Source organism: Octopus bimaculoides, chromosome 1, assembly GCF_001194135.2.
Source record: "Octopus bimaculoides isolate UCB-OBI-ISO-001 chromosome 1, ASM119413v2, whole genome shotgun sequence".
Lineage (NCBI taxonomy): Eukaryota > Metazoa > Mollusca > Cephalopoda > Octopoda > Octopodidae > Octopus > Octopus bimaculoides.
In genome coordinates, this window is record NC_068981.1 from 90132121 (window position 1) to 90147760 (window position 15640).

Sequence of the window (15640 nt, forward strand, 5' to 3'; positions counted from 1 at the left end):
TTATTGCAAATATACAAATGAGTAATTGGTTTTAATTTAATATTACATTAGTATTCATTCACCATGAAATTTGGAAAAAAATTGTTTTTCTATTATTGTATCTATATACAACAATTAGTTATTAATCCAGATAGGCAAAATATATATTCTGAACACAACTCCTCATATGACAGAAAACACGTATTAACATATAAGTAGTCATATGTTGATAATCTCAACCTGTTTCTTGAAGTGCTTTCCTTTAATCATTCATCAGATAATAAAAAATAATCATGTATGTCATGAGTTGATTCCAGTTAATTTGCTCTCAATAACATTGAATTCATAAGTTGCTTCTCAGCCTTTTGGCTAAGATCAAAAGACTAGCATAATATTCATAAGTCTATCATTGAGAATGTTAATCTGAAACTAGTAAGCATTACTGAGCTTCATGGTTTAATATTCATGTCTTTCATTTGATGTTAAGATTGGAAATAAAATTTATACATCTTTTGCTGCCAACCAGCCTGAGACAGCTTCAGGCAGGTTGGTGTCAAAAGTGATCTAAATTAAAACCATCCCTCCTATTTCTATTAGCTTCAAACACTAATAATGGCAAAACTATTTAACTAAATCTTTCATAATTTTCAAAATAAACAGAAACAAATTGTCTAAGTTCTATGCTTTTCAAGACATATAGTATAGGAGATCCTTGACTTGAAAAACAGTCAAGTGTTCATAGCAGGACGGGCATGAGGCTGTAAAAAACTAGCTCAATAATCTATATTTGTTTAACCAATGCTAATGGAAATTTAGGTGTAAGAAAAAGACAAAATAAAATGGTACATTAGTTACAGTAGATTGCTGTATGTCTTAATATCCGTTTGCAAAAAGTAATGCACAGCTTCCACTGGACAAAGTGTAGAGTACTTTGCCCAATAGGATGAATGCTTATAAACCCATCATCTGAATATTTTTCACCCAAATCTAATATATAAGAAAAAAAAGTAAAATCAGTATAATTTTAGAATTTTATTGCTTCAATAAAAGAGTAATGTAGAAACAAAAGATTATATAACAGAACATTTTAAAGGGAGCATTATCATCATTGTCATCAGTATAAGCAGGAAATTACTCCCTAGAACAATGAACAATTTGCTTTTAAGCCAAAAAAGGGGACAAAAATATCTCAAGAAACAATATTCAAAAGCTGTAATGAAAATAAAGATCCGATTAATGAAGAACTAACAAGCACCACTTTTGTCATTTCTGCTTCGTAACATTCATTGGAGGTGGTGCTGAAGAAAGCCTTCTAGCCACAATTGCACAAGGTATAACTGATTTTTGTTAAAATTTATTTTTCTTGTCAGTTTTTTTTTTCCATTTTGTAATTTTTTTTTTTTCATATAAAAATTCATAAGACACCGGTTTTATATATATATTTATATAACAAGAACCTATAAAAAATAAGTTGTATAGAGAGCTGTATCAGCATTTTTCAGTGAAGTCATTAAGGTGTTTCCCTTTCTTTCATTGCAATTTTACTGAAATTTTTAACAGGTGCTCACAATTTTTATTGTTATTTTGCTAAGGCAATTTATTATTATTCATAATTGTGTTTGTGTGCATGCATGTCAGTATGAATTAATTTTCAAAACAATTATACTGGCTAAGCTTATTTAACAAGAGAAAAAATTATACTGGCTAAGCTTATTTAAGAAAATGATACATTTATTCATGACAAAAAAAAGGTTTAATACTACCAATGGTTTCTCATATTGGCACAAGACTGGTAAACTGTGAAGGGCATCAGGAGCAGAACAAGAAAAGGAAACCAACTGCTATTCATGGCTAGTACTTAGTTCATTGATTTAGGATGTTTGAAACTACAAGATATAGAGCTAGAATGAGAGAGTATATCATTCACACCACTCTCAAAATCATTAGTAGTAGTATAAGTGAATAAGCTTTCAAACAGGATTCAAAACTGGTTACCTGTTCATCAGAGGGTGTTTAATCTCCTGCTCTACATTACTCACAATATTAACAGTAAAATAAATACTATTACGATGTTCCAAAAGAATTTCAATAAATATTTCATACTAATTTATTTGTAATCTGACATGCAAACAGATGTTAAATAATCAAATAGCAATATTTCTAATTTTAATCCATTTATAAATTATTTAAGAAAAAAAAAAGAAAAAGTAACTTCGCAAACAAAGTTTGAGACAGTTTCAATTTTTTTTTTTTTTTCAAATAAATTTAATGTGTTTTGAAAAGAAATATGCATGATCAATATGAGCAGAAAATATATGCAGACATTGTGATGCAAATTAGCTAAATGTAAAACAACACAAAAAGCAGTAAGAAAATACTATCCATTGTTAATCTTTCTTCATTTTTAATTGCCAATAAGACTCTCACAGTTTCACATTATTATTATTAATATTATTATTATAATGCTATACTGGATAACAAGAACAAAAACAATGAGTAATTTCAGTGAGCAGTCTAAAATAAGATATCAAAGTAAATATAGGAACAGTGTGGCTTTACACTATACAAGGATGGGGAGGAAAGAGAATCAGAAAAGAGAGGAAAAGAAACGTTACCCATGACGATAAGGGTAAGGTAACGTTTAATTGAATATGGCAAGAAGGGAAAGAAAAAGATATTTAACTGGAAATGGAAAACTGTCAGCATTTCTAGAGACTGGAGACATAAAGTTTGTTAATAAGATCTCCAAGAACAGCAGCATTTTCTCCCAGGATGAAAGATTCATGGTTGCCTTCTATCACATCAACAGACAGGTCTCCGGAACACACCTACATCAAAAAAGAGGAGGAAACATGACCAAATTTAAAATACAAAAATACTTTAATACATATGCATACATGGACATGTAACACACGCACACAGCATGACTAAATAGTTATCAGCAGTTAAAAAGAGACAATATCTATAGTATCTGCAGTTTTCACCAGCTATTTCTAGCACCCGTTTTCTATGCCATAGAGGAGTGGAAAGCCTTTTGCAGAATATACAACATAGATGCAGATGTGGTAAGAAGCTTGCTACCCAACCACATGGTCCCCCCCACACACACACACACACACACGCACGCACACAAGTAGAAGAGCGAGTGAGAGTGTGTGTGTCATCACCACTTGACAACCGGTGTTGGTGTGTTTACCTAACTTAGTGGTTAAGTAGCAGGGACCAATAGAATAAGTACGGAGCTTTGAAAACACAGAAAGAAGTCCTGGGATCCACTTGTTCAACTTACAAAAAAAAAAAAAAAGAAATAACCCCTCAAGGCAGTGCTCCAGCATGGCCACATCATACTTGTTTCAGTCATTTGACTGCGGCCATGCTGGAGCACCACCTTTACTCGAGCAAATCGACCCCAGGACTTATTCTTTGGAAGCCTAGTACTTATTCTATCCTTGTCTTTTTGCCGAACCGCTAAGTTACGTAGACGTAAACACACCAGCAACGGTTGTCAAGCGATGGTAAGGGGACAAACACAGACACACACACACACACACACACACACACATATATATATACACGACGGGCTTCTTTCAGTTTCCGTCTACCAAATCCACTCACAAGGCTTTGGTCAGCCCAAGGCTATATAGTAGAAGGTACTTGCTCAAGGTGCCACGCTGTGGGACTGAGCCCGGAACCATGTGGTTGGTAAGCAAGCTACTTACCACACAGCCACTCCTGCACATGGTCAGTTTAAACATAAAACATGTAGAATATTTGAGCCTCATATGACCAGCTTAAATGTTAGAGTTAAATCCCTACAGCCCTTCTCCAAAAAGGTTATTTTCACACACCACACACACTCCTTAGTTAAAATGTTTTCCTTACGGCCTTCACTCCGTAATCATTTCCAAGTCTTGTAAACTCATGAGTTGTGTCCTTTGCTCTGTAAAGATTCACGCTGGTGTTGATCTTACAGCTGGGCTTGTAGGCTTCAGCAATCAAGAGAAGCTGATGGAAAACATTGGCAGAAAATATCATCTCATCCCTCTGCTTTACTAAGGGATTGTGCAACAGGATCAAGTCAACTATTTTCTTTGCTCGTTCTTCGAAGTTGTTCAATACAACTAAGTGGTCAATCAGCTGAAAACCAGAAAAATAAACAATTAGTCTAAATATTATAACCCTTTGGCAGTCAGATTACTTTGTCAAATGTAATGTTATTGATTTACATTGTTTCAAATTTATTATGCATCATCTCATCACTTCAAGATTTCAATGAGATGATCATTTATTTTTTAAATGAGATTGTAGGGTAGGAGTGAGAGGCCAAATCCAGCCATTTTTGAGCATACAACACAGACTATTTGGGCCAGATATAAATGGTTTAAATGCTGAATGATTAATATGGAATTAGGAGACAAGCAATTCAGGACAGTTAAAGAAAGGACTCAATCAACACTTTAGATTTCTCTTACTACAGAATATTCAAAAGGAAGGAAAGGAAGGGACGAAAGGAGAAACAGACTTTCAGGGAATTAAAGACCATTCAAAATATAATTTCAACTAGTGTAGAAGTGTCCAAGGAGTCAGTCTATTCCAACAATCAGCACTTTCATCCTGTTTCAGATAAAGTGGCAGCGAGCTAAATAAACCTCAGAATAATATCATTTAGTTCTTAAAATATCTCAAAACTAAGCAAGTTATCTTCTCAATAAGCAACTAGTAAAATTCATACCGAGTGTATATGATCTGTTTCTCATACTCACAATGGCTATATTAACCCATTACATACCAGTGATCTCATATGAGATCACTTAAAAATTACAAATTTCGTAATTATCTGTCTATATTTACACATATCTAACCTTTTTGCTATATCTATTGGGTATATTTCTCTGATATTCAAATGAGGTTTGCTAATTTTTCACCCAATATCTCGCTTATTTCTATTTAAAATCTTATTTTGAAATGTTATTTTGATCATTCCAGCATGTTTCTAAGGCTGTTTTATGCTAGAAATCAAAGTTTCATGAAAAAAATTCCAGTTAATAGAATTATGGGAGGTAATGATTTAATAATGGCTTCAAATTTTAGCACAAGGTCATCAATGTTAAGGGAGGCAGGGAGGTCAGTTAATTACATCTAGTTTGAAGCCATTATACCATTTCAACTCCTATTGCAACACTGACCTTCCATTGAATCAACAACCAAGATATGGCCATTTAATTTCTAGACACTTTTGCTCGCAAATTTTAAATACTTAAGTTTAATAAAGAATTTCAAAAAGGTCTTACCGTTTGATAAGGAACTTCTATAAATTGTCTAGAGAAAGCCACCATAGCTTGTGATTCTAAGAGGTTCTGCTGAGAAGTTTTCACTCTGTGACTGAAGGTATGAGCAGCAACATAGTTATGGGAACCATCAAGAAGCACTAATTTTTCTACTTTTTCTTTTGAAGCTTCAATCTGTATAACCATCTCTATTGCTAGACCAGCACCAAAAGAATAACCACCAATTCGGTAAGGTCCTTTTGGTTGAACTTCATAAATTTTCTGAAAATAAAAAGTCACAACAACTGGTTAACAAAGCAGTATTCAAAATGATATGAAAAACACAAGAGTTTAATGTTAGATTTCAATATAAAACAAAAGGGAGATAATGAGGTATTACAAGCAAACCTTCGTCCACCAACTCAACTCTATTTCCCATTTCTAGTGCTACTGCAATAATTTGTAGCTCCTTGAAGTTTAACTGTAAAACCTACTGCATCTTGAACAATATACACATTCTAGATAATCACAATCCTAGTTTTATGGTAAGGGAAAAAAATGAACGATTTAAACTAGAAAAATAAAAATTTAAGATTCAGCAAACTTTTGTACTTGCTCCTCTTTCATAAATAGTAATTCAAAAGACAATAGCAATAATTGAATATTAATGATCACAACTTTACTTTTTTTTTTTCTGTACAATGAAATTGTTTGAATTTTTAATACAATATATCTTTGAGAAGGCCCATCAGAGGTTCTTCCTGCATACAAAATGCATATACATTAAGGTGTCATATGCGTAATAGAGTTGAAAAACTTAATACATTATTTGTGCAGTCAGTCAGTAAGCAAAAACTTAGGCGTTTAAAACTACAAAATGAAGCAAAGATAACTCCAATAAAATCAAATATTTGAAATGTTGGGGAAAATAAAGACAATGTAGCAGGAAATGAATCTTGTTTATTACATGAATAATTCACCAATTGTTGATAGTCAAATCAATGGTGTTGATTAGTTATCTCCCTTGTTCGCTTTTCATATTTTTTTTGTAACATCTCCCGCTCTGACTGCTGATGTAATCTATTTAAGTTTACAATTTTCAGTACATCAGACCTTATCATATGTGAATTCATACCAAAGAAGCTTTTTCTTTTTAATTACAATAAACATCAGAATGAAAAATTTGATTTTGAAAGAAGCTGTTACAACTTTATGTGTTTATAAAATGTATCAAGAGTAACATATCGTTGAACTGTTTTGTGCTACAGTTCTCTTGTAAACATGAACGCCCTCAAAATGATTACTACCAATATAATTTTAGTCTTTAGCAGCAATCAAATTCATTATCATTTATTAGGACTATAAGTGAAACAATAAAATCAGACTTAAATTTGAATTGATGTCAAGATTTTTTTTTTCTCTCTCTTTCTAATCAAAATGGAAACTGTAAATGTCAAACAGCAAAATATGACAAATTACAGAAATTAGCTCTTGCCCCTTTTATTGAGGAAAGCAAATAAGTATTCACTCAAAGTTTCATTACCTTTAATTGTATAAAGTAGTTTTATACATAAATCCACTTTTATGTTGAGGAATGTTATATTTAAAACTTTTTTTTTTTTTTTTGCAATATGTCGAGTTTGAGGCAATATGACTCATGGAAAATACTGATTCCATTTTTAGGAGCTGCTGAAAAGTACCTGGCTTTGGGTGAAAAAAAATACAAGAGTATCAGTTAATTATAATTTTATTCAAAATATTCCCCTCTCAGATTCACACACTTGTTGCAGCAGTCTTTCAGTTTTTCTAAGCCCTGTAAAAGAACTCGGAAGATTGGGCCTCCAACCTTAAAGCCAGGAATTTTTCAGCACCCAGTCAGTCATATTTAACAGGTGTTCTAGTTGATACGATCAACCAAAAAGCCTGCTCATGACTAGAATAACCCAGAAATATAATTTCATAATTAAAAGGTTAGCATTAGAATCGAGGTATATGTATGTAGTACTGTAAGAAAATTGCTAAATTTATCAGTGCTGTAGGAAAGTAATCAAAAAGTTACCTGTAGGTAATAGGAAGCTAATGATTCAATGGACTCTAGAGGTGTTGAGGCAGTACACTGAAGACCATACACAGGTATTTTAAGATATGATGCAAGAACCTGAAGACAATGAGCAGAACCTGGAAGAGAAATATCATTATGAAAATAGTTTTCTAAAATGTCAACGTTTTTTTTTTGTTTTGATTTTTTCTCTTATATCATATAGTGTTCTAAATTAAATTTGTGGTTATGTGGTTAAGAAATCTAATTCTCAACCACATAGTTTCAGGTTCAGTTCAGTCCTACTGTGTGGCACCTTGATAAATGTGTTCTACTGATACCTTGTGCCAACCAATACCTTGCAATGCATATGATAGGCTTCCATACAGTTTCTATTTACCAATTCCACTCACAAGCCAATTCTCAATCCAGAAAACAACCAATGTACCATACAAAGGAAATGCATCCAAAACCACAGTTATCAAGTAAAAAAAAATATCTAGAAACAGGGTCAGGGTTGAGCCAATAAAGTTATTTAATATAATTTTGTAATACACTTCATTTTCAAAGTTACAAGGGTTCCAATTATTACCTATAATTTGAATTTACTTTGTAATAAGGGAGGGAAAAAAAAGCATTTGCTTGTAAATTACCTATTGAAGTGTGATCAAATTCTGCTTAAGTAAATTAGCAAATAGTTGGGGAGATTATTCAAATATGTTCATTTTATATCTTCCTTCAAACATTGATAAATTATATATGCTGTGTGTGTGTGTGTGTGTGTGTGTGTGTGTGTGTGTTTGTTTACAAGCAACCAAAAACAACAGAAAAACCTATGTTGAACACAATACTTTGAAGTTTTAAGCCACAATTCATATTTTATCCTTGCTAAATATTAGTTAACAAACCAACACCAGTTGTCAAGCAGTGGGTGGGGGTGGAGACAAACACAAAGACAGACGACAGGCTTCTTTCAGTTTTCGTCAACCAAGGCTTTGGTTAACCCAAGTTGTTCAAGGTGTCATGCAGTAGGAGCAAGCCCAGAATCGTGTAGTTGCAATGTTAACTTCTGATTTTGCCTCTGCTTGTGATTAGAAGTTTTGCAACAAAAATTCCAAATTTATATAAGAACCTTTTGCTCTGTTCCAAAAACCACTTCAATATATACTAGCTTAAAAGCCACATTGCATGGACTTTAAGTTAGTTCCCAAAGAGGACTAATTGGGCCTGCAACCCAAAACAAAAGAGCAATAATAATACAGCATTTATTGGTACCCTTCCAAATGGTATTACTTTAAATTTACTATAAATTAAAAACTTTCAAGTTTACAAATTTTTGGAGTTCTTTTAAAATTTGAATTTTCTACTGTTAATGTAACTCATCAAAACCTGATCTCAATGCTGAATGTTCAAGAACCAAATGAAAGGCAGATTTTAAATCCCAGGATCATCCAGATTCCAAAAACATATATGTCTATGTACAGCAAATTTAGACAGAGATACAATGGTCTCAGATGGACAGGGAAACAGAATTGTGTGTTTATTATTATAGATTAAGAAACAAGTTGTAAGTTTTACAAAATCAGTCAAAATACACAATTACTTCAGAATCCATTTGTCTTACAGAAATATGGTAAAAAAAAAAGAAAAGGTTAAATCAACATAGTTAACAGGAAACAGATGAAGACAGTGGTCAAAATAGAAATTCATTTTACTGACCTTCAAGGGGATGAATAATGAAGAAAGGCTGTTCATCAGATTTGACAGAATTGAGTGAAATAATATTTTGTAAAGGAATGATTTGGTTGAGGTTATAACGAGTTATGCCATTGGTAAGAAGAGGCTGTTGGAATGATGGTGACGGCGACTGGGAGCCACAGCCACTTATTTCTTGAATCTTTTTCATTGTCAACTGTCGAATTTCTCGTGTAGATAAGTTAAGATCATAATCTCTTTCTAGTAGTTGTTTAATCTCCACTCCCATCAGTGAATCTAGACCAAGGTCTGCCAATGTTGTTGTAGAGTTGATCATGCTCAGATCTTTGATGCCTGTAGGTAAAAAATAACAGAATCACAATTTTGTATAGAATTTTTCATGAGAACTTGTATAATAAAGCAGTTTGACAAATTTCCTGTTAGTAAACAGTTGTCATGTACTGCAATAAAAATATTAGCAAAGTATCCATTCAGATAAGTGACTGCTTAATTACCAAGTAATAAAGTTTTGGCATTTTAATATTTACCATTAATCAAATTTTTGTTTTTCTTTGTTTAGCCTTAAAAAAGTGATCAGTCGAGCGGATTGATCCAGATATTTTGCTTGTTATAAAATAATTAGAGCAAACTGACAATGGTTTGGCATTAAGAAGGGCAAAAAAATGCTTTCAGGATACTTACCAAGAATATTTTTGACAGATTCCAAGAAGTTTGCTTTACTGTCTCTTTGAGAATCATGTGAAACATTTCTTTCGGCAAGAACATAACTGGAAACAACTGGATGCGATTGATTGAGGAATTTCTCAAGAACGGTGAAACAAGAATTTAACCGCTGAGGTAAAGTACCTCCAACTACAGTATCATTGTCGCCCATAGAAGAAATTACAATTCCTACATCACCAATAGCTCCCCACTGGATGGCCAAACCTACAAAACAAAGAAAAAAAAAATACTTCACTTCTGCAACTGAAAAGTTTTAAATGAACTGGACTTGTCTAACCTTTTTTGATACCAACCCACCTGAGAGAGCCCCAGGGTCTATGATACAAACATCCAGTTTTAAAATGATCTAAATTCAAATCTATCAAAATTCCATGTTAATGTTCCAAAGACCAACTTGATAATGACAAAGTTATTTTATTAAATTCTTCATTGTTTTTAAAATTAAATGAAACTAAAGCAAGTGTGCTTCAAAAGAAATATATTAACAAAAAAATTAATTGTACTTAAAACTAGATTTGCAAAAATGACACAAACCAAGAGACGAAACAACACAAGTAACAAAATGAATATCTATTATTACACTGATTGTAAATGCAAGAAGGGCTGAGAGGTTAAGAACTTCACTTCCCAACCATATAGTTTCAGGCTCAATCCCACATGGTACTTTGGGCAAGTGTCTTCTACTATAGCCCTCAGTCAGAAAAGAAAAGAACCCCATATAAGTGAGTGTTTGGGTGTCCTTGCTTTGACATCAAGTGATAGTTGTTAGTGCCACTATCATACACACAATGTCAATGATTTCCAATCTTCCACAAAAACGTGCTTGATAAAATAGATATATTATCTTTCTTAGAAACAGGTGAAGTCTGGCAACAGGAAGGGCATCTAGCCCAAGAAAATCTGCATCAACAAATTTCAACCAACCCATGCAAGAACAGAAAAGCAAATGTTAAATAATGAGAGGATGATTATAAATTCACAAATTTGTAAACTGTAAACATACCTGGAAGATTGTCCATATGTCGTTTTTCACAGATTCTTTCCATAACAGAATTAGCAAAGCCATAATTGGATTGCCCCATATTTCCACGACCGCAACTGACAGAGGAGAATACTACAAACCATTCTAAAGTTGATTTGCAAAGTTCTCGTGATGCCTGATCCAAATGTTTGGTGCCTATCACTTTGGGAGCAAAAACTTTCTGAAAACTCTCGATTGTTTGCTCTTCCATTAAAGAATCACTCAGAACCTGTAAATGCATATCCATATTTGTTATAAAATAAAATTAGATTGTAATCCAAATACTATAAACAGCTTCTTCATTAATGTTATCAACAGCAGTGGCCCCCAACCACCAGGGCTAAACAAATTTACATTTTATTTCTATTTAATGTTATCAACAGCAGTGGCCCCCAACCAATACAGGGCCAAACAAATTTACATTCTATTTCTATTCTATCAACTATTGCAGTCTGTAAGGTGTTTTTGCACTCCTTCCTATCAAAGGAGACGAGCACTTTCACACACATGAAAACAAATGACAGTAACTTCTGCCTACCAAATTCAGTCACAAGATTTTGGTTGGCCTGAGGCTATAGCAGAAGACACTTTCTCAAGGTGTCATGCATTGGGGCTGAACCCAAAACCATGTGATTGAGAAACAACCTTCCAAACCACACAGGCATACCTATGTATTATAAATGTAGTAATTAAATTAGATATTAAGAACATGATCCCCCTATCTGTGGGAAAACTGTCTTGCATGAAAGCAGTCCATCGTTTAACATCCATTTTTCATGTTGGCACAAGTTGGATGGTTTGGTAAGCTGGGTTGCTGCATCAGATTTCAATCTGAAATCATGCCAAATTAGATTGGAACCTGGTGCAGCTCATCAGCTTTCCAGTCAAACTGTCCAACCCATGCTAGCATGGAAAACGGACATTAAATGATGGACTGGCTTCATGCAATACAATTTTTTCACAGACGGAAGGCACATGTGCATAATACCTAATTTGGTGCAAAAATGGTTGGGGATTGCCGATTTATAGCATTGATAAAATTGTTTTTATTTCATATTTACAAATTTTGTTTTTGATAGATACATTCATAATTATACAAATACTTCAGATAAAATAAAATTTATCTGAAGAGCAGCCATACCACAATGCACCAATTTCTACATCCAACAAAGAATAGCTAAAGCTTTCTAAAAAAGAAAACATTATCCCTATGACATCCTAGCAACTTTACTAATTTTGAGTACCAAAACCTAGAACCAAAGCAAAATAACTGCAAATGGCGAAGTTCACAGCAAAAGAATTGCATTAGCACACACTGATTTTCCATCACTTAACTATACTGAGCTTGAAGATTCGTCCATGATGAACATATAACAGACTGTAATCTTGCAATCATCTAAGTCTGGCCACACTAACTGTGCAGACAGTAGGCTCAATTTAACACATGGAAATGTATCAAGAACATTTTTCAAGGGAGAGGACTTCCTATTTTCAGGCTTGATAAAGGCCATATCAACACTGGCTTTAGAGACGCTTAACATGTGAACTAGATTTCCCCCCCCCCCCGCTACTGTTTATTTTTTCAGCATGCTATAAAACATTCTGTAATCCATTAGATCCAATAAGTAATGAAAATATTTTCATATGAAAAATGGAACACAAATAGAGTTCCTTATACTCTATAAAACATTATTTTTCTATGCCAACCAGTGAAGAATATTGTACATTTATTGTGCCAAGTAAAGGCAAGTCTATACCTCACAAATGTGGTCATAAGACCGAAACGAGCACAAAGTTATCTCCCGTGCTTTCTAAAACAAAAATAGTTGATTAAATAAGATCTTTCTCCCTCTCTGCATTAAAAAAAATATAAACCTCAAAATAAAATTTCACAATAACTCACCATTGCCAAATGGAAAATGCCTCCGACTGGTCCAATTTTATTAGCTTCTTTCATCAACATTAAAGTCTCTTCTAACTTCACAATGTTCCTCACAGACACCTGCACGTTTATGCCTTTTTCCTTCCAAAGTCGCACTTTACGGGCTTGGTACCCAGTTTTAATACCAGAACGAGAGGTAAGTACTAGTTTATAAGCACCCCTTTCAATTAACCATTCAGCCAGTTCAAGTCCAAAGCCACCCAACCCACCAGTGATAATGTAACACTTATTAGGATTACATACAGTTTTTGAAATAGCTGGAACATGCACCACAGTTGGATGACTACCCTCAACTTCTGTCACTTCATCTCTAATCTGAAATGATAAATGTAGATATTTTAGTAATGTGAAAAATTTCATTTAATTATAATTTTAGTTAATTAAACCAACCACGAGTTTAAAAGTAGTAAATTTTATTACTACTATAAATTTATTTTTGCTTGTATTTTTGTGTTCAAGATGGAAATGTTTTTGCTAGGAGTCACAAAAGTCCTCTTGAAGCGGAAAGAGGTAGAAGAATGCGATTAATATGGAAATTGAATATTGCAGAAGCATATTAGGGAGAAAGAATGGTAGTCAAGCCCCAAAATAGAAAAACTGTAGATTTTAAAACAAAACCGATGATGGATGAGCAGGAAGAAGTAGAAACAGGAGTTAGGTTCCACACACAATGCAGCTTAGGAGTTCAGCAAAGTATACAGGTTCACATGTATGGTCACACACAATTTATAAACACACTTACAAAGAGACAATTTCTACAGAAACACTTGTATAGATGTGCTCATGCACATCTAGTGAGGAAGCCTTTCTTGCTTTACACTTCAAAGTGAGCTTTCTGTAACAATCACTATTGTAGAACATGAGGTTCACCAGATCATCTGTTACAAGCCATTTTATGAACATCGAAACATTTTAGATTATATGGAATGCATAACTAGAATTACCATTTAGCTTGAGCAAACATTTATGTTTAATTTTTTACTTGTTTCAATCTTTGGACAGCAACCATGCAAGGGTACCATCTTGAAGAGTTTAGTTGAACAATTCACCTCCAGTATTTGTTTTCAAGCCTTGTATCTATTCTATCATACTCTTTTTGATGAACCACTAAGTCACAAGGACATAAACCAACACTGGCTGTCACATAGTGGTTGGAGACAAATATATCGCTATTATGCAAATTGTTGTGAGTCCAAAACATTGCATTTTTTCAGAAAAAGAAAAAATAGTTTCGTAATCGATTTCTTTTAACATTAGCAAGTTTTAGCTTAATAATATTTTGTTGGGTGTATAAAATCTTAAGTCCATGCATGTATATTTTCAGTCAGAAATATTTTTTGCAAATCTGTCATATGTGGAACTTTAAAACACTTTTGAAAAATGCTAAACCATTGTACTACACTTTGACAGTTTTCATCTGAAGCAGCTGGGGATACAATAGTTTGACCAAAAGAACTGGCTATTGCAAGCAATACAAAATATTGAAAACAACGCATTTGTCCAAATTTGGACATACGATAGTTTAACTTAATAACAACGATATATATATGATGAGCTTCTTTTAGTTTCCATCAACCAAATCCACTTGCAGAGATTTGGTCAGCCCAGGGCTATAGAAGAAGACCCTTTGCACAAGGTGCTGTGAAGTGGAACTGAACCCAAGATCACCACAGCTGGGAAGCCACCTTCTTGCAACACAGCCTTTTGGGTGGGGCAGGGATTGCACTCAATGCAGTCAGCAACTGGGAAATGTATTTCAGTTTGTATTTTCTAGAGTAAAATTGGTTTCGCTAAGCATTCTGTATTTTCTATATTACCAACATTACTGTGAATATCTATTTTTCATATATTAATTACTCGAAACTAATATTCTTTTCTACTCTAAGCACAAGGCTTGAAATTTGGCGGGGAGGGGGGCCAATCGATTACATTGATCCCAGTACACAACTGGTAATCAATTTATCGAACCCAAAAGGACAAAAGGCAAAGTTGACCTCGGCAGAATTTGAACTCAGAACATAAAGACAGACGAAATACTGCAAAGCATTTCGCCCAGCCTGCTAACATTTCTGCCAGCTCGCCACATTTGAAATATTGAAACTAATATTGAATACTAACCTTATTGGTTACTGTAAGCTGGTATAGATTTGCTACACACACACACACACAAAAAAAAAAACTCAGTATTCATCGTGAAGTGGTTGGTGTTAGGAAAGGAATCCAACCATAGAACCCATAGCAAAGGTTACATTGGGGTTCGATGCAGTCCATGCTAGCATGGAAAACAGACATTAAACAAAGATGGTGGACATCAGCATGTTCAAATTACTCATGCCTGATATCTATGCATGATACAATGAATAACTACAAGAGAGTAAGACTACGAGTGATAGAAGTAAAAGAATTGAGGTTCCAGCTAACTCAAGATAATACAGAAAAATAGAGGCAATATGCAATGAAAAAGGTGAACTTGTTTATTCCATGAACATAAATCAATTATCATATACTTACTTTAATTAGAACTTTACCAATGTGCTTGCCCTGAGCCATATATCGGAAAGCTGCTTCTACATCAGTTTTATCAAAGACTGTTGTTTTCAATGGCTTCACAGCCCCAGATTTAATTCCTTTTGCCAAAAGATTTGCCACTTTCTTCCAGTCTTTGTTTCCAGGTTCAAATAAGGCATCCAAAAGGATTCCATGGAAAGTAATATTTTTCAGAAATATTGACATACCTACAATAATTAAAAAAAAAAAAAAAAAAAGAGAAATGAAACAAATGATTTGTTTTCTTTCTTTATAGATTTTATTCATTCATCTATCTAATTTTGTTACAGTTTGACTGACCAAAAACTGTTCTTTATAGCTCTAGTTAATACAAATGCCCAATTCTATCTCATTATTATCATTAATATTTTCTCACACCGGCAGCCTGAGTTTTTGTTGTTTCAAAG

At 33.6% G+C, this 15640-nt stretch overlaps 1 protein-coding gene across 3 annotated transcripts in view; it reads right to left on the minus strand.

Moving 5' to 3' along the window:
• Nucleotides 1-998: 998 nt before the first annotated feature.
• The window catches only part of LOC106874238 (fatty acid synthase), a 90805-nt gene continuing 76163 nt past the window's right edge, over nt 999-15640 (minus strand). For all 3 annotated transcript variants that reach the window (XM_014921893.2, XM_052968171.1, XM_014921894.2), the window contains exons 20-28: nt 15198-15421; nt 12648-13001; nt 10727-10973; nt 9682-9927; nt 9004-9333; nt 7306-7424; nt 5271-5528; nt 3862-4116; nt 999-2807 (exon numbers count right to left, since the gene is read on the minus strand). In XM_014921893.2, coding sequence (XP_014777379.1) covers nt 2688-2807; nt 3862-4116; nt 5271-5528; nt 7306-7424; nt 9004-9333; nt 9682-9927; nt 10727-10973; nt 12648-13001; nt 15198-15421 — 2153 coding nt within the window. In that variant the 3' untranslated portion in view covers nt 999-2687. The remainder of the gene's footprint in view (nt 2808-3861; nt 4117-5270; nt 5529-7305; nt 7425-9003; nt 9334-9681; nt 9928-10726; nt 10974-12647; nt 13002-15197; nt 15422-15640) is intronic.